The sequence below is a fragment of the Telopea speciosissima genome, chromosome 7 (assembly GCF_018873765.1).
Source record: "Telopea speciosissima isolate NSW1024214 ecotype Mountain lineage chromosome 7, Tspe_v1, whole genome shotgun sequence".
NCBI classification, from domain to species: Eukaryota; Viridiplantae; Streptophyta; class Magnoliopsida; order Proteales; family Proteaceae; genus Telopea; species Telopea speciosissima.
The window spans coordinates 49669067-49688472 of NC_057922.1; the positions used below are offsets into that span (position 1 = coordinate 49669067).

Genomic DNA, 19406 nt, shown 5'->3' on the forward strand with positions numbered 1-19406 from the left:
TTTAACTAGAATAACAATCCAACCTGCTTATCTGGCCACTTGTATGATGGCATTGCTGTTTCTCCTTCAGATGTCTGTACAATGCCTCCAGTATTCCCAGCTGTACCTGATGCAATACAGGAGAACCCTTTCCTTGGAAATCTTGTGAATAACATTAGATTGGCTGCACATCTTCCAGAGGAACTAGGAAATAATTTAGCCCAACTTTTTGACCCTCCTGCCACATTGTATTTCAAATAAGGAAGGAAAAAAGAAGCTTGTTATGATCTCAATGCAGAAAAACAAGAAAAGGAAGGAAAAGAATCTGTATAAACTTGATAGAAGTACAAAAAGATAAGATGAGCAGCTTGTTATGATCCCTTCACCACATTACTGACAGAATAAGTACATATAATTAGGATGGCAAGTGGCAACATCCTAAACTAACAACCACAAAAGGAGGATAGCAGCTAGGCACAATCAAGTCAGCATATTCAGTAAACTCGCTTTACCAGGCTCCAGACTTGAATTAAGAAATGCATGTTAATCCAGTGCTTTCTATTCTAAGATATTCAGTACATAGTCCATAATCAAAGTGATAATAATTAAAATCTCTTAACTCTAGCAAAAGGGACTATACTTGCTCAATGACCACCATAAATAATTAAATATCACTTTAGATACTTGTCCTTGTAACCTTGAGCATGTTTCATGGATCCAAGAACAGAAGTCACCCTTCCCTGCAGTATGAAAATACAAACATGACCAGCTAAGCATACTACCACTTCAACTCAGACAGTATAGTATGAACCCAAAATTCCTCTAAACTCTTAACCATAGTTTCAACTGCACTAGACCACACACTCAAACTGGTTCAACCACAACCTGATCCTTATCGGTTCAGTCAGGCAAAAACCGACTACAACTAAAACCAGAATCAACTGTCTGATTTTCCACACCCAAAAAAAAAAGAAAAACTCATGTTTTGTTTTATGATTTTCTTCTTCTTTTTTTTCTACTTATATATTTGAACTTCTGATCATTTTTTTAATTCATTTTACAGAACCACACTTTGATTGATCAAAACTTGATTGAACCAGAGCTGGACCCCTTTCAGTTTGGTGTCCAATCTGTTTTTTAAAAGTTATGCTCGTAACAATTAGAGGCCCGAAATTTTTATAAAAAAAAAATTAAACATTCCAATGATTCCCTGTCCGCAATTTCAGAGGTCTCTAGGTGTGGTTTCACACAAGATTCACCATATGACTGCAGCAGGAGCTAACCACCATATCCTGCAGAATTGGGGCTTAAGCACAAAATGCTCTAGCAAGGAAATCATATTTTAGTATCTCCAAACATAGAATCATAGCTCCAATAGCCTCAGTGCACACCTCATAATCATAATCAAAATTGTACAAGGCTCAGTAAATAGCATGCTACTTAGTTTGCATGACTGAATACTATGTCAACATCCTCTCTATCCCCAAAAATAAATAAATAAATAAAATCCTCACTAATTGGTGGTTAGGATTTGGAAACAACCATTGTTAAGCTCTTAATTTAACTGAAATTCAAAACAAGACATCCTACTCACAGGGTTGTCATCCAACTAATAGGTTTCACTTTTACCAATATCCCAGCTTTTTTTTATGGGAAAAAGATTGCTACACTGTCAGTGTGCAATTTCCCTCACACAAAATTTTTATTATTTTTTCACTTGCTTTAAATAATACATTTTTAAGAATACCTATTGGTGTGGCATGCAGATTCCTCCCCACATAGGCAGTGTAGGAAACCTTCTCCCTTTTTTATATATAAAAACCAGATCCCATCAGTATCTAGAAGGTGATGACATTTAAACTGAATGATAGAACAGCTAATGTCTAAAAAGGGAGAGCAGAAAAAGGCAAAAGGCATAAGAAAGACTCATATGCTACTTGAATTCTACATAAAACTTGTTTCCCTCAACTGTAAAAAACTAGTTTCATTTCAGTTTAGCTTTGTGCAATCAAATGCAAAGCAAAAAGGTATCTAGAAAATGACCCATAAAATTTTGGAGCGATATAATTATGGAACTTAATTAAAGGCCCAAAATTGATCAATGACAAATCAAGGTTCACATCCTCAGTTAGGATCCTCTTATTTCATCCACATTATCTAATTGCTTATCCGATCAAAGCGTAAAGGTGAGTGAATTAGGCGTGCACAAATTTCTGTCTCCTGTAAGGACTGGTATCTCCTATCCACTCAAGAATTCAAAAAATGAAGCCAAAATGTGATTTTCAAACTACTCCTTTCGGAAGTCAATATCCTTCCCATCATGCAGCAATGTACAGAATACTAGAACCACCACCGGTGATGAATTGATTAAAAGCCCATCAATGAATTAAATTAATGTCTATCTACCCAAAAAATAAAATGATAATAACGTCTAAGCAGATTGAGAGAAATTAAGACACAGTATCTCAAGCAGAGTTGAGATTCTTGATATGTTTCGCATTAGAAAGTAGCACTGATTCAATCATTCTAAGAGAAAAACGGTAGATGTCCCACAAAGATAGGGTTAAGAAGATTTCTAGGCAAGGAGAGAAGTAGCCATTAAAGAACAAAAGCTAAAGGAAGAACTCACGTCCGAAGGGCGAGAGTGCTGCTGAAGCCGACAAGCCAAGCAGCACCATTTGTCTGCAAATGAGGACTGTAGCTAGCACTCTCCGGGATCGGTACTTCGTGCGTTGCTTCCGTAATTGAGAATGATAAGGCGAGTGAACGGCCAACACGAAGCAAGTCACTTACCAAGACACGGGTTTGAATCCACGACACTAGCCTCTACGGACTACCGGATTAGGCGGGGGCGTGGTTCTATTTGTTCCACGCCTGAGCCTGAGCCCGGCAGGGAAAATAATCCTCTTCAATTTAAGGGTTTTAAACGGTTCGGTTCAGTTCGGTTTTGACTGCCTGAGGGTAGAAATCATAACCAAGTAAACGGTCTCATAATCACCTGGACCGTTTGGTAAATGGTTTCGGTTATATGGTTCTATACAATTTTACCCGGTTTTGGCTAGACGGTTCTATGCACATTTTCTACTCTGTTTATTAATACTAGTTATTAATTAATAGTTATTACTTGTTACTTACTAAGTTATTATTTTTTTTTAGGAAAATTACATATACCTCCCCTGTACTTTGCCCTAATTACACGTTCCTCCCCTTGATTTTCTCACCTTACATACAATTCCCCTGTAGTTTTTAAAAAATTACTAATTCCTCCCCTACCGTTAGCATCCGTTGTTAGGTGTTGATGTGGCATAGTTAGATTTTTCATAATCCCTAAACTAACCTTTGGGTCCTTGTCAGATGACCCTTTTACCCTCCTTCTTCATCTTCCTCCTCCTTCTCTGCATTGCGATGGTCAACAGTCAAGCCCCGACGGCAACGCCGACTACCATACCACCAACTACTCCGGTCACGTCAATTTCATCACCACCCGCTGTTGCAACCACGCCGACCACGCCTAAAACCCCAGCCCCAGTAGTAACACCAAGAACGACACCACCGACAATAGTTTTAGCTCTACTAGTGCAAGCTCCCAAGGCAGCTCCACCAACATCGACGGTTCCAGCTTCAGTTGGAGGGATTCATTGTTGAATGAAAAAAAGGGAACAACATAATTACAATTCGGTGATAGAAAACCACCCATTTTGCCAATTTGAAAAATTTTCAATTCCAAGTTCCAACCTCGCCCTTGGATGAGTCAAGTTAGATTACAGCCTGCATCACAGTGTGATTATAATTGGCTGGGTTTTCTTTGAGAAGAACAAGAAACAACGGAGACTCGAGGAACCCAAAATTCATACAAAAATGGATTTGAAGACGAATATGGTCTATTCGTTGTCTGCTCCTGCTTTTAGGATATTGGGTTTTGTTTGATCAGAAAAACAAAATCAGATTGGGTTTCAAGTAAATCTTGGGAAATCCAATTTTGAGCTTCACCCAAGAGCCCTACCAAGAACTTTTAAGAGATTTAGGGGTCCAAAACAAAGGCAACGAATGCTTCGGAGACGTCTGTCTTGTGTGGAATCATTTCATCTCAAGATTAAGAAGCTTCACCCCATTGGCATCTTCCAATGATGTAATGGAAGAGATAAAAGTTGCAGAAACAACAGAATTCAACAGATTTTTTTTATCACATATTCAAGTTAGAAAGAGGAATTTCGGAGATCAGTTTTCTCTTAGAGTTTAATGGCAATAGAGTACCCATTTTTGTTCAAGAGCAAGGCATTGGAAGGGGAGAACAACCCATCTCCCACTACATTCAGAGGTTTTGCTCATCAGGAAACCAATCCAAACCCTAACCCTCCTCCCAATCCAACTCTTGTGTCAGTGGTGAAGAAGAAGAGGAATCTTCCAGGAACTCCAGGTGAGCTATAGCTAGCTATGCCCTTTTGCTTCTTTTTCTCTTTTTTGGGGGTGGAGATCAGAACCTCCAGCTTCATCGGCCAGGGCACAACCTGCCATGGAAGCTCTGACAAAGGAGGAGCAAGGCGGTTCAGAAGAGCTAATAACAGAGCAGAAACGATAGGAGCTATCCTCATTCTTTTTCTTTTTTGTGGATGGGTTTTGGGGTTGGGGGTTTTGGTGTTTAGGGTTTTCTATGGTTTCGATCTTCCACCTGCTTGGTATATACCAAGGTGAACAATCAATCTTCCACTCAATCTATTATCAAATCCAAGTTTGATTCTTCTATTTCACCCCTTAAGCTTTTTCTGATTGTAATTTACTAACATTTAATTGAAACATAATCTGCAAATAGAAGGGTCAACATTTAGTGCGTGAATTTAAAGTTTTAGGGAATAAGAGTCCGAGGAGGAGGAGGAGGAGGAGGCAGTGGCTGTAGTGATGGCGGTGGTGGTGGCTGCGGTGGAGGAGGAAAGAAATGGGTGTTTTAAGGTTGAAGATGATGAAAAGGGTATCATTGTAATTCTACTTGTGGTGTTTTAGAACAAGGGTAATATTGTCTTTTCAAACCATTAATTAACAACACCCTAACACCGTCAGCCATAAGGGGTCAAAATGTAAGGTGGGAAAATCAAGGGGAGGAATGTGTAATTAGGGCAAAGTACATGGGAGGTATATGTAATTTTCCCTCTTTTTTTTTGGGAAAAAAAAATCATTAATGAAGAAACATGACTGCTTAGTAGCTGCTACTTGCTAGGTTTTGACTTTTTTATAATAAAAAAATTTTGTTAAGTTTAACGGTTAGACGGTTTGGTTATAATCGGTTTTAATTGGATTACACGGTTTGAAACCGGTGGATTAATCGACCTAAACCAAACCAAACCGATTAAATAAATGGTGTCATTTCTAAAACCATAACCGGACCATTTAATTAAACGGTATGCCGATTTTGGTTTAAACGGTGTCAGTTTAGGTTTGACACCCTTACTTCAATTCCCTAAAGCCCTGGAGTGCGGTAGTGCTAGGTGGAGATATCGGCACGTGGTAGTTCGAACATCCAACGATCCGAACTCATTAACTAAGTTGAGCTCAGACCGTTGGATGTCTGAGCTATCACGTGTCGGCATCTCCACCCATGAGCTTTAGGAATTGGAGAGGATTAAAATCTGTGTGGCTAGAGGCTGAAGGATCACTATTCAAGGAATTGGAATTGAAATTGAAATTGAAATTCGAAATTGGAATTGGAATCGGAATCTCAATTCGATTTTTATGAGCATTCAGGCCTATTCCTATCAATTCTAGTTGATCTAGTAGCTGTGTCAAACAGTTTATTAGGTGCAAAGTAATGACCGCTTGGTTGGTTGGTCGGTGGCAATGTCAGTTGAGTGCATCGCCTCCTAAGAAGTCAAGGAGTCGACTCTCCTAGTTGCATATTTGTGTCAAATTAAGGCATCATCTCTCTCAATAGTAGTAGATTCTCTTGTAGTTGGTAGCTAAAGTCCCATTGGGCTCTCTCTCGGTAGTGGTAGATTTCTTTGTAATTGGTAGCTAAAGTCTCATTGGGCTGATAGGTATAGGTAGGAATAGGACCCAAAAAACACAACAGTTTGTTAGGTTCGATTTGGTTTTTTCTTTTAGGTTTTTTCAATATAATAGATCAAATCGAAACCAAATCGATAATGTGTTTAGTCTACAAAAACCAAACCGAAACCAATAGCTGTCGGTCTGGTTTGCTTCATTATCTATTTCCCTTAACAATTTGCTATTATTGTTCCCTCATGACTTATGAGTCTATTGTCATTAAGGATGTCAAAATGGAACCGAAATCGAATATCAGAACCGGAACCGACCGTTTACGATCGAACCGAACTGCACTGCAGAAAAATGATCTGATTTTGATTTTATAGGTTCTCTTTCCGGTTTGGTTTTGATTTTCACTACAAAACCGCGGTTCTAAACCGAATAGAAACCAATACCTCTTACTTTAATACTAACCCATGCATCAATTGGATTAATTAATAACATATAATTAATTTAATAAATATAATTATTGCATCAACATAAAACATAAAATAAGTAAAATGCCATGGATTAACTATATATTCTATTTGTTCAAGTATGAATTGAAAATTATGGATAGTGTTAAAATGGATTAACAAAATCCTACTTTTTAATAGAAGAAATAGTTTGTTCATCATGTGAGAGTGGAGAAGAAAAAAAAATAGAAAACAACAAAGAATAGGAAAGGAAAATGACGGTTGAAGATGGGAAGTTTTGTATTTTTATCACACATAGACATAGGAAATATGATGAGTGAGGGACACCGAGAGAGAATGGGGAAACAAGGGAATATAAAGGCCTTGAAAACCAAGGTTGTCGTCATTACTGTTTCTCAAAAACGACACTACACAAATCGCATGTAAACCGGTTGTGAATCGGATAACGAAAACCGAATAGAAACCGATAAAATCGGACCGTATGCAAAACGATTCTGATTTTGGTTGATTCCTATCCGATTCGGTTTTGATTTCATCTTATCAAAATGTAAACCGCACCGCAACCGAACCAAATAACTAGAACCGCACCATTTCACACCCTTAATTGTCATCTAGTCTCGAGCCTTTAAATATAGAAAGAAAAAATAAATATTGCTTTTTATAAGGTTTTTGGTTTTGGACCAAACGGTTGGTTTATGTTGGTCCTATTGGTTGGTTTTGGTCTCTTTGCGGTTTTTAAAATCCAAAATCAAAACTAAACTAATATGGAGTTTTTTGGTAAATTAAAATTTTTTGAGAACAAAGTGTGAAACACATTCTAGTTACGTCTTATTGGGTTTTTTTTTGTGAGTTCAATCAGGTCAGTCTAATTTTTGACACCCCTAGATTCCAAGTAGATCAGAATCTAAATTGGTGGAGGCCGATCCGGTTGTCAATTCCGCTTCCTTGAAAACTACATTTGGGTAGCTCCTAGGTTCTTGGGTGATTTGTAATTTTGTACAAAAAAAAAAAAAACGGAAATGAACTTAATGTTCCAAGAGTCGATCAGTTGATTTGATTGCCATGGTCTATTTGAACAAAGGTCCTAGGACATCGAAATCAATCAATAAGAGGATCTAGATCTTCTACGGCGCGTTGCCCATAGTGATTTGAGCGGCGCAGACTGAGCCTTGCACGCAAAGACCGTTTTACTCCTATCCAAACGCCTTGTCCGAGCAAGAGTAAGGTGGTCATGATTACGCGTACGACCCAATCTACGCCCCACAGGCCGCTACGGTCAGTTGCACCGTAGAGGATCTGTGTTGTCAATAAGACCCTTTTTATTTATTTATTATTTTTTTTAAGGAAAGTGTGGAATGAAAAACTTAAGAGAGTAGGTCCCACAGATAGGGGTGGGACACATGAAAAGAAAGGGAGGGAAACTGAAGGGAGAGTTGTAGCATTCCAGGTCATTTCGTTTGGTAGGATAGGAATCTCAGAGAAAAATGGAGGGATAGATAGGAATGGTAGATTAATCGGCATGGCCCCCCACCAATCAGTGATGAATTTGACAAGAACAAGAACATCATACGTCAAAATTACCTCTCAAAACTAGTCATTAATTTGTTAAAACCAATGTTGATCCTAGAAGGTTCCAAGTTGATTATGTGTTTTGGTAATGCAAACTCTATATGATGTGTGTTTAGGTGTTCTAACATATTTGTTTATGTCCTAAGAGAATAATGTAACGTAAATCCTTGAGGTAAAACCATTGAAGGAAAAAATAACATGTTGATTGAAGAAGAACTGTTGTTGATGAACATCCGTGATGAAGCGATGAACTAAGATTTTCCACCTAGACAACATAGGTTAAGGATTTCCTTTCTAAAGTACACAAAGTACAATCAAGCCACACAAGCTTCAATACAATTGTTTCTTCTTTCAAGTAGTAGCTTCACGTTTAGCACAGTTGTAGCTTCTTTTTTCAAGTAATAGCTTCACATTTTAGCTCAGTTAAGACCTCTTTCTTCAAGCAGCAACTTAACACATTCAACATCGTAGACTCTCACAAGATAAGCCCACTTAGAATTGTACTTTACACTTTGAGCTCAGTATTTCTCTGTATATATGTTTCAAATGACTCAACTTTTATTTATAGGCAAACAAACTAGATGTTAAACTAGCTGTTAGAGTCAAGCAAAGTTTTCCATTCAAATTGTTTTGAATCATCTTTGTATTTTCAAGGAAAACTAGTTGATGGAGATCCACTTTCATTCCAAGTTTGTTGGAAGTATTAAATCATTTTGGTCTCCAATAGTCAACATGTAAATACAAAAAAAAACTAGGTATTGGAACTGCTCAATATCAATGAAGATGTTTAAGAGTTCTATTCAAGTAGTTAGAGTCCAAGTGGTTCATTAATAAATAGTCAAAACTTAACCATGTAGCATTAAATATTATCACACGAAAGACCACAGCTGCAGGGACTCAAGACTGCCACTCTCAGACATAGACAAAAGCACAACACGAAAGACTGTGCGATTGTCCATCTTGAGATGACTTAGTTGCACTGCTCTCGGATACTTACGGAAGCTCACACAGAATACCCTCAGTTCCGTCTGTGGACTTAATCATTAGGCTTAGTAGTCCGTCCAAGATGACTTAGACTTTCTAAAATTTGTCACGTAAGCTCGGTCATTCGTCTATATTCACGGAAGACCGTGGACAGTAGCCTGTAGACACCCCATTTTTCATCCAAGAGTAGCCCAGAAGATGATGAGTTCAAAATCTTTTAAAAATGTGAAGTGATCCTCTAGTTATACTCAATGGTGTTTTCTCTTTGCCTTGGATAGAGTTCTTAGATCCAGTGATGGTATAGGTAGTTAAAATTTGACCCCTTTTTTTTTTTTTTTTTTTTTTGCATTTGACATATTTAAACAAATCCAGACTAACCCAAGAGACCAAGGCCACAGTCGAATTAGAGTGAGACATCAGTTAAAACCTCCATTTGGTATTATTTGACACCAGTTGCATGAGAAACGACATCATTTGTTGCCAAACATCATTTTTTCCGCTCTATCGTTTAGTGTGCATCCTATGTAGTTTTGGCGACATATCAGGGATTGAATCAATCTCAGCTTGGGAATTGATTTGGCTTTATGCCTTGTGACCTTAGTTCCTCCATAGACACATTTTTTGACCTAAAATACATCCAAAAAGACCCTAGAAACATTCCTTTAGTGGGTGGAAGTGATCTCCTTCCATCCAAAACCAAGATAGATATCTCTTCTTAAAGAAAGATCATTTAACAATGGAAACTAAGAACACATGCCTTGTACGGTTTCAGGTCCATAAGGCTATAAATAGGTGACCCCTTGCATGTGTGATACATATTGTTGCGCATTGGAGCATCATTTGGAACTTAAGTTGTTGGTCTACTGTGTTAGTCCGACTTGAGCCCATCAGAACCTAACTCTAGACCACTCCAACCATTATCCTTCCTTCACGAAAGTTGTAGACAAGTAAGTATACTTTTATTTAATTTTCGTTTCATTACATTTTGATATTTCTGTGATTTTTAATAAGCTGACTGGAAAAAACAAAGGAAACCGACTTAAAATTATTACAGAGAACTTTATTGTCCAAAAGCAAGGCAAAGAACTCCCATGACCAACGTTGATCAGTTGTGTTCAATCCATAATTCTGAGGTAGGAATTCCCTTTTGTTGTCCCCATTGGAGGCGCCCCTGCATGAGCCCTCTTCCTTCAACTTCTTGCATATTCATAATTCACAAATGTATCCATGACCTTACCATTGTTAATAATTACTTATGCCTAGCCTGTTTCTTTTGTATCAGTGATGATGATGAAATGATTATAATCGATATGTGCAATGGTCCACAAGGAGAAGAGGATCGGGATCCTTTCCAATGAGGGCATCACCCCATGAGCGCCCAGCGAGGCATCCAACGGTTGGGCCTGCTCCGGGATGTATGCAAGGCAGCCCAGCCGTTGGATGCCTCATTGGGCACTCATTGGGTAATCTCCTCATTGGAGAGGGTCCAGATCTAGGAGAAAGAGGCAGTGTGGATGGAGGAGAAGATGGTGTGAATGGGGAGGGTGTTGTTCTGAGGATGAGTAGATCTAAAGATCCCGTTCCCACTGGGAGATTTCGTGCAAGACTGATAAAGTATATGGTTATTGAACTAATGGTTAACATCCTCTCTTTTTTTTCAGATCGATCGAATAAATTTGAGGACCAGAATTTGAATAACAAATCTTCAATGGACACAACCCTCAAAGTTTTGTGTGTGCAATGTCCAAGTCCCTATACCCATATTCTCTAGGCCCGTTTGTTTGATGGAGACTTAGGTGGGGTGGGAAAATGCTGATGTGATACTTCAAAATCCCACCCCAATCTTGTTGGGGTGGCGAACTTACAAAAGCTCAGGTAACAACATTAAATACTTTATCTGTTGATGTAACACTTGAAAATCACATCCCTATACTATCCAAAATCCCACAAAAAAACAAAGGATTTCCACCTTAGTTATTGTTCATGGGAAAAGCAAAAATCTCACCCCTGTTTTCCTATCCACTACACTGTGAGACCCAGTCCCACAACATTCTCAACCCATCCTCCCCATCAAACAAACAGGGCCAAAATTTAGAGAAGAGACACGAGGGCAATAGGTGCCAAGTGGTTTCAGGTTCCATATAGCAAAATGCACATTCTTGAATTATATTCAAATGTCTACTTAACGATGATCTAGTTAGAACTATACCCTTCAATAATTTCCAAGTGGACATTTTGAACTTTTGGGGTGATGGGTTATACCACAAGGCTGACAGTGACCAGAAACTCTAATGCCTATTATTAACTTCAATGGCTCAACTTTCATTTATGTATTATGCTGCCGCCATCTTGGTTGAAAACCTCAATTTTTGGAAAGAGGGTGAACCATTTATCATTGTGAGCAACTGCTCAAAGGTATTTGAACAATCATGAAAGCAATATTTGAAGACAGGGTATTGAAGATTTAAGTTTGAATTCCAAGTTTTATTACTAATAAGTTCAGCCGCCGGCTAGAACAATTGATGCCAAGGACAGTACGATAAACAAATTCAAATAATAATAATAATAAAACTACATTGGCTGTTAGCTGAGAAATGGTTTTCAGGGTATCTATAAGTGGAAGGGAATTCTCAGCTCATTATCAAGCTTCTGACCCATTCATGATACGCCAAAGTGGTAGCCATCAGCTCCAGTTTTAAAACAAATGATACACACGGAACATTCAATTCCATAACATCATAAAGAGTTCAAATTTGCTTTTGATTTCCATAGTATTCCAAATTCTCTTTCTATTAGCAACAGCACAGTAAGCTGTGGTAAGGGGACCAGAGGATAAAACCCATCTCTTACACCACAATGAGAAAAAGTTATTGGATTGGAATCAGAACAGTGAAACATCATCACCAAATTCCTACTCAGGAATTCTGGTACAAATTCAAGTCTACAACTTATTAAGAGGCTTTATGAAGCTTTATTCAGTACAAACCACAAATGGGATGATAAAAGCATGGGCTACAAATTTCATTATCTTCTGCCAAGCATTCATCTGCAGCAGAGCACTTTGTTTCAGTAATGCAGTACCCTAAAACATATCAAAAATACGAAGTGATTTGAAGAAAAGAAATCAAATTATTAAAAAAGTTGGACAAAAAGGAGAGGTAGGGGATCAGACTGGAAGCATGCAATTCAAAATCATCATATGTTCAAACAAAGCAACCAATCTAAATTCCATACCATGATCAAACAAGGCAGCTGATTCCGGTCCACCCTTTCATTGAATTTATGCAATGACAATTTGCAAATTAGAGAAAATTAAAATCATTGAAAATCAGAAAACTACGAAAAAGAAAGAAAAGATGAAGGGAAATTATAACAAAACTGTTTGTAGACTTTCTAAAATTCACAACTTGCACGCGCAAGTCAAGGATAGACATGGGTGGGACAAGGGCAAAGCCCCAATGACCACTAGTGAGTCAAATACTTGTTATCGCTGTAATGAAAAGGGACATTATGCTAAGGACTGCCCACAAAGACAGAGACCAATCAATGTAGCTGACAAGGAAGAAAACAGCCCTGACGAATTTGATGAACATGGTATTTATGCATTACCCCCTAACAATGATGATGATGGATGGGGCTGCCTATTTTGACGACTTGGGTGATGAACTTGACGATACCCGAGGTGTACACGTAGTAGCACGTATATTGAGTGCTGAATCTAAAGGTGAAGATTGGCAACGTAGTTGTATCTTCTATACCCGCTTGCGAGCAGGTGAGCGCACTGCCCAGATAATTGTTGATAGTGGTAGCTGCGTTAATGTTGTGTCTGAAGATCTTGTGAAGAAGGCGAATCTGAAATTTGAGAAGCACCCGATGCCCTACAAAGTCTCCTTATTGAAAGGGAATAAGCTTGATGTGAACAAGCGATGCTATGTTCCCTTACAAGCCCAGAAATATTCAGAGGAAATTTGGTGTAATATCATTCCAATGAGAATGACTGATGTTCTACTAGGGAGACCGTGGCTTTATGACAATGATGTTGCTCTCCTAGGAAGAAAAAACCTCTGTGTGTTTCAACATAAAGGAGAAGAGATCAAGTGGTACCCACTTAATTTGCCTGCAGAAGTACGAAAACGTCGTGTCATGCGCACTAATCAAAAGGGGACAGAATCTGAAAATAAATTGCTAGCTGTTCCACAAAGGGAATTTGAACAAATCAGCCATGATACGGGACTGGTTCTTGCCTTGGTGACTCAAGAGGTTACTACCCCATCCGAACAGAAGTTTACACAACCCATCAAGGGTCTATTGCAGGATTTAAACCTTTTTTTTTGGGGGGTGGGGGGTGGGGGGAGGGGTTAGGCTAGGATGGTATTTTATACTATAAAAGGGAATATGTATGAATCTACAGGAAAAAAATGAAACAGAAAAAAAAAAAAAAAAGAATCCACAAAAAGTGTACAATAATGTATAAGACAAACTAATCAATAATGTATACAACAAACTTATCTCTATATGCAAATCAATCTAAGTAGAAGCATATCTCTGGAAAAGCTTATCTAGTTTTGCTCTCTGCTTTGTACTTCTGTAATTCTCTGCTTATCTATTTTTTCTATTGTTGGTCCCTAGAAAAAAATAAAACAATTGTGTGCTTGTTATTGTAACGAGGACAACGTAAACATGTTTACTGTTTGTAAAGTCTCTATAAATGTGTATAATAATTACATCTTGTGTTTCAAGCCACTGCATATGATATGTTTACAGCAGGCAAACCTCCTCCTCCAGTCCCCCCCCCCCCCCCGGGGCATATACACACATTCTTTTCTTTTCCCTTAAGGCTATGTTTGGAAGGCAAGAAAGGAAAGAGAAAATTTTTAAACTGAAGAGAGAGAGAGAGAAACACAAGTAAATTATTGTCATTATTACTTTTGTCTTATGACATTCTTTTAAAAACATAAACTCATAAACTAATCATTATTGACACAAACTAATATTTATTGACACCATTACTATTGTCTTATTATGTTTTTCTTTTCTTGCCTTCCAAACCTAGCCTTAAAGAAGAAAGGGGGGGGGGGGGGAGAGATACAAATCCAGCAGTGTGTAAAAGTGTTCCAACAGCTGAACACTGTGGGTATGGCTGGAAAGTGAAAAACAGAGGCATGTCTTTGCTTCATAAGTTTCTTAAGGGGGAGGCCATCATGCTGCTCATTCGTCCATGAAGGGGACGAAAGTATAGAATACAGGTTAGAACAGAAACATACTGAGTCTGTATGGGGGAAATCAATTTGGTTCAGACTTGGCCACTCCCGTTCCGAAGGAGGAGCAAACTCAACCTAAGACCATAGATGACGGTAATGATGTTGCAGAACAAGTATCCCATGCCACCAATTCGTCAACTACAACAAAGGGAATGGGCTCCACGGGGTCTGTCATACAGGCCAGGAAAGGGGTCTAGGAAGAAGGGAAAGAGTTTCACAGGCTAGAATTTTCCTTTTGAGTTTTAGTGAGATATGTCTGTCACATAACGCATACAACTATATTAATAGAAATGGAGAGGGTTCCGCACGATGCAAGTTAAAGAAGGAATTTGCACGCCACACCAATGAAGGTCTGGAGAATGGTATCATCCAAATAGGGTCTACTGGTCTGTCATACAGGCCAGGAAAGGGGTCTAGGAAGAAGGGAAAGAGTTTCACAGGCTAGAATTTTCCTTTTGAGTTTTAGTGAGATATGTCTGTCACATAACACATACAACTATATTAATAGAAATGGAGAGGGTTCCGCACGATGCAAGTTAAAGAAGGAATTTGCACGCCACACCAATGAAGGTCTGGAGAATGGTATCATCCAAATAGGGTCTACTTGGGGCCCACAGATCATTATGTGAGAGGGCGTATGTTGGAATCTGCACCCTGGCGGTGTATGCTTCTTTTTCCCTAATATAAAATATACACTTTTACACAGTGAACCTGAACCCATTTAAAACCCCAGAAGTCCTAGATTTAGACAATCCAGAATAAACAAATAAACTTAGATTCAGATGGACAAAAGAAATAAGGCTAAGCTATATACTGAAAAAAATAGAAACTAAATATAGCAGTAACATGGTTTTTCAGAATGCTAAAATATTGGCACACCTGAGAAGGAAATTCACACCTAGTACCTTTTTCAATCAATGAGAATGAGAACTGGAGGAGCTCTGGGAAGGGTGGGGAGCGTACAACTTGTTGTAGGCAGCTTCACCAATGACATAAACGCTAAAGGCGACAATGGCAATGCCAAGGCCAGGGGTGGCATGCCTGAGCTGCTTGGTCAGCATTGGATGCTTTCTCCATTCATCCCGTCTCCTGAAAAACTCTCCGGTTGGTCCCAATGGCTTTGCCATCCCTATGTCTCTAGTTTCTTCTTTCCTCTTTGGACACTTTGTCAGCTGCAGTAAGGTGCAAATTTGGAGTTAGACACCTCTGTTCTTTATCTTACAAGTAAATTCACAAGTCAAAACTGCCAATGACGCATGAAGGACCACTTCCAAGCCAAATGGAATTACAACAGAGATATCATTCAATCCAAGTAGACTACATGAGAATGAGTGTGCAGCATTTATGCTGAGGCTCAATCACGTCAAGTATTAAACGGGAAAAAACATGTTTAGGCTATTACAGGTAAAACACAGCAAAAATCTGTAGTGTCTGTCAATAACCTAGAAGAATGCTAGATTCTTCACTCTTTCACATGGTTGCAGCTTCTGCAATAATCACAATAGAGTTGCAGAGTGCAGCCCCAAAGGACATTTAAGCAGACATGCATTAAGTGGATAAGACGTGACATGCTCCTTCCCACTCCCACTATTTAGTATCAAAGAATTAAAGTCTGCATTATAGGATGGGGGTCTAACCAAACAGCATACTTACCAACAGTGGCATAAACAACCTTGGTCTGTGCATAACTAAATCTGAGAAGTTCATTTGACAATCTGCTGGAGGGCCGGTTAGGAGAAGACAGGAAGGTGGGAAAAATCAGAGTTGCAGGGAGAGAGAGGAGAAATCGTATAAGAAGAGAGGGGAGGGGGAGAGAGAGAGAGAGAGAAAGAGTGCACACGCAGAGCCACACAGGCTACTCAAACCATAACTATTCCATTCTATTCAATCTGAGTTCTAATTGCACGATTACATGGTATAAATAAAAGGAACCAAAACACTCCTATCCTAACTCTAAAACTAAAATAGAAATTGACTCTATCTTGGACTTTAGAAATAAAATCCTAACTCTAACTCTACCACGACTCAACAATAAAAAGAAATTATGAAATAAATCAAACTCCTAATGGACCCACTTACAAAATAGACCATAAAGTAAAATATCCTACTGAACTAAAACTCAAACTGGACCCGGTTCATCTTGGTCTAGATATCCAACTGGGTTTGGGTCGGTCCAAGGTAGAGTATCTGCATCACAATCATGCTGGAGTATGCAAACCAGTAAAATGGTATCCAACAGCAAAACGGAAGGGGGAGGACGGAGTAGGAAGTGAAAAAAAATCACTGTATTTTCAAAAATAAATCAATGATGCTTTCCCTATTGCACCTTGCAATATAAGAATAGCATGCTTTTTTTTGCAAAAGTGTCCAAGAACTGGATCTTCCCATGCATAAATGCCTATGCATAATAATTAAGCTAAATCACATTGATAATATATGTTTACAAAAACATATTACAGAAACTATATAAATGTCCTGTAGATCACACACCAAGTAAAACATGGAAACAAATTGGCCAAGAGAAAAAACACGGGTGCTGCCTTTCTAAGTTTCATAATTACGTCAAGGTGCATCGGGCATAGTTGTCAAGGCGCCACCTAGGCACTGCCTTGGCATCCAATCGCTTTTGAATAGGCAAGGCATTCAAACACATCTCCACTTCAACCATCCCACTTTAATTCTCCGTGAAACATCATCCTCGATGTTACCTTCCTTATTTATGATTGACCGCAAATATCTAAAATAGTCACTTTGCGGGATCTCTCTTTCCCCAATTCGCACCATGTAAGTAGGGTAAGACATCAGTAATAATTCCTTAAACCATTAGAATCGAGATTACTAATGGACTACAGGTCATGGCCCTCTCTCCCAATCAAAATTGACCTAATCTACTAGTGGGTGAGGGGGAGGGGTGAGCGCATACAAGAGGATGAGAGGGGAGATGCATACACAACGTGCAGGCAGTATTAAGTTGGCAAAAAATGGGTCAAAGTAAGGATGTTAAATGGTAAAGTTTTATTTTAAACGGTTCAGTTTGGTTCAGAGTATCGTACGTAGATATCGAAACCGAACTATTTATTATAAGGTTCCAGTTTGGGAAACTGAAACCATTTATTACAAGGTTTCAGTTTCCTGGTTTAAACAGTTTTGGTCTCGGTTTTGTTACCGATTTCAGGTTATAGGTACATAAACAGTCCTCAAACAGTTAACAACTTCTTAAGTGGTTTCTCTGTTTTAAACCCCATTCCAGATTGCATTGAATCCAGCCAATCTTACTTCAAACCAAAATGAATATGTGGCGAAGAGAGGGAAGCTCTTTGGACTCTGCATGCTCCAGTTGCATGGTATATATAGTGGAAAGAATGACACAAGAAATTTTGTGTACTAAAGATCTTAAAAAGGAAAAAAAGATGCAAGTGATCTCACTATTCCAAAAACAGGGAGTTTTTAGGATTGGAATTCATGCTGGATATGTTAATGCACGAATTAAACTAATCAGAAAACCGAAAGGTTGGCATGAAACTAACTGTTACTGTTGGCTTTCCCGCATTTGATTGACCAAATAAATTATACATTATAGTATACAGAAGACACAAGATCATACCTGCCAATGCAAATAGATGATTGTTTACAATGTATAATGGTTTTAGAGTAGTGGAATAGAAGTAATTTCTAAAACTTTGAAGTACCCAAAAAAAAAGAAGGGAAGAGAACTCTTGATACTCTTTGCACACGCAGAAGCATGCATTCATATTAATAATGCTCTACTCGTAATCAGTTTTAATAACCAAACTTGACACATGGCTAATGCTGAACTGCTTATCAGTGGGCATAAAAGAAAATCACCTTGGGAAACAGAAGCTTCATTTAACCATAGTCGTCAATATAACTTTTCACTTGACAAGGGATCACTAAATCTCTTCTAAGTCATGTTACAGGGTTAAATATTTGTGATTCTCCTAATGCAGCCCAAAAGGGAAGGAGTCAAATAATCCAATGCAAAAGTTTGAACTCATTTTAAGTATTCTGTCCAAAAACTACCCATTTCCCATATGTGTGCTCGTTTTTCAAATTCTGTCACATCCTCGTTTGTTTCGAGGCACGCCCTTCAGCTTGTTAGCAGAACGGAGGTTAGATTTTCTTACCTGGTCTAAATTTTATTTTTCTCTGTATTTTTAGGGTATTTTTTTAAGGGGTGGGGGAAGGTGAGGGACAGAAGGTCGTTTTTTTTGTCCTACCCCTTTCCATCTTCCCCCATCCAACTCGTCCTCGATCAAAGTACGAAAAACAGATCACTTCATGAGATTGATTACAGTAGTCCGTAGGCAAGGAATGCCGAGATGACTTGATGGAAAAGAAGAATGAAAGGGAAAATGGAAAACACTAAAACCTAGGCTAAGAAAGGATAGAGATGAGAGATCTACCTGCAAGTTGCGATTGTGACTCTGTGAGCAGTACCAATGATAGATCGGGGATAATCCGTAACGGCGACAAAGTAAAAACCTCTCACTGTGAGCAGCGATCAAGAGCCTTTGGTTTAAGGCCGGCTTTACGCTTTACGTTTAGGTTGCTTACTGGTTTGTAAACGGGATAAGCGGTTTCAAACGGTTTGAAGCAGACGATTAAACGGTTTAATCGAATCGAAGCATTTTTTATTTTATTTTATTTGTTTTTTGCGGGGGTAAATGGGTAATACGAACTACGGGTGTAAGTTTGGCCCTATCAAGCTGAGCCCGCCTTGAGCCCGAACGAGGTCTGGGCTGGATTTTCAACCCTGAAGGCTGAAGGTGGGTTAGGGTTTAAATTTCTAAGCCCTGGGTCACGATCGGGCTGGGCCAAGGTTGAAGCTTCGAGCTAAGCCAGCCCGGCCTGACCCAAGCCTGTATTAAGTTATGCTTTACAATTTTATTGATTACATTTTATAATTTTTGTTTAGTATCTAATTATCTATTGGTTTACCCAAAAAAAATGATTATTATCTATTGAACGAAAATATTTACAATTTGAAGATTAAGCTAAGTTTTTTTAATGCAAAGAAATGTACGTCTAATAGTCAATTGAGTATGAAACAAATCAATACCCAATCACATGAAGCAGGGCAAGTCAGAGCCAACCAGGCCCTAGCAGCAAAAATAGGGTCAACCGGGGTTGGGCTGTGTTG

The 19406-nt window shown here is 38.7% G+C and overlaps 2 protein-coding genes across 6 annotated transcripts in view; both read right to left on the bottom strand.

Moving 5' to 3' along the window:
- LOC122668851 (alternative NAD(P)H-ubiquinone oxidoreductase C1, chloroplastic/mitochondrial-like) overlaps positions 1 to 2760 on the bottom strand; it is a 110304-nt gene extending 107544 nt beyond the window's left edge. For both annotated transcript variants that reach the window (XR_006333922.1, XM_043865406.1), the window contains exons 1-2: positions 2609 to 2760; positions 24 to 217 (exon numbers count right to left, since the gene is read on the bottom strand). Coding sequence is in view for 1 of the 2 variants with exons in the window: in XM_043865406.1 (XP_043721341.1) it covers positions 24 to 217; positions 2609 to 2657 (243 nt within the window). In the remaining variant the exon portion in view is untranslated. The remainder of the gene's footprint in view (positions 1 to 23; positions 218 to 2608) is intronic.
- A 9094-nt stretch (positions 2761 to 11854) lies between these two features.
- Positions 11855 to 18692, bottom strand: LOC122666708 (NADH dehydrogenase [ubiquinone] 1 beta subcomplex subunit 3-B-like). 4 transcript variants are annotated; one of them, XM_043862760.1, is made up of 3 exons: positions 18670 to 18692; positions 15151 to 15417; positions 11855 to 12030 (listed from the first exon to the last, which is right to left on the bottom strand). In XM_043862760.1, exon 2 carries the CDS (start codon positions 15370 to 15372, stop codon positions 15160 to 15162), a length of 213 nt encoding a protein of 70 aa, XP_043718695.1. In that variant the 5' UTR covers positions 15373 to 15417; positions 18670 to 18692; the 3' UTR covers positions 11855 to 12030; positions 15151 to 15159. The 4 variants fall into 4 exon arrangements, with proteins under 4 accessions (XP_043718695.1, XP_043718693.1, XP_043718692.1 ...); XM_043862758.1 differs by having other exon boundaries at positions 11855 to 12066; positions 15144 to 15417; XM_043862757.1 differs by having other exon boundaries at positions 11855 to 12070; positions 15156 to 15417; positions 18670 to 18691.
- Positions 18693 to 19406: the final 714 nt, after the last annotated feature.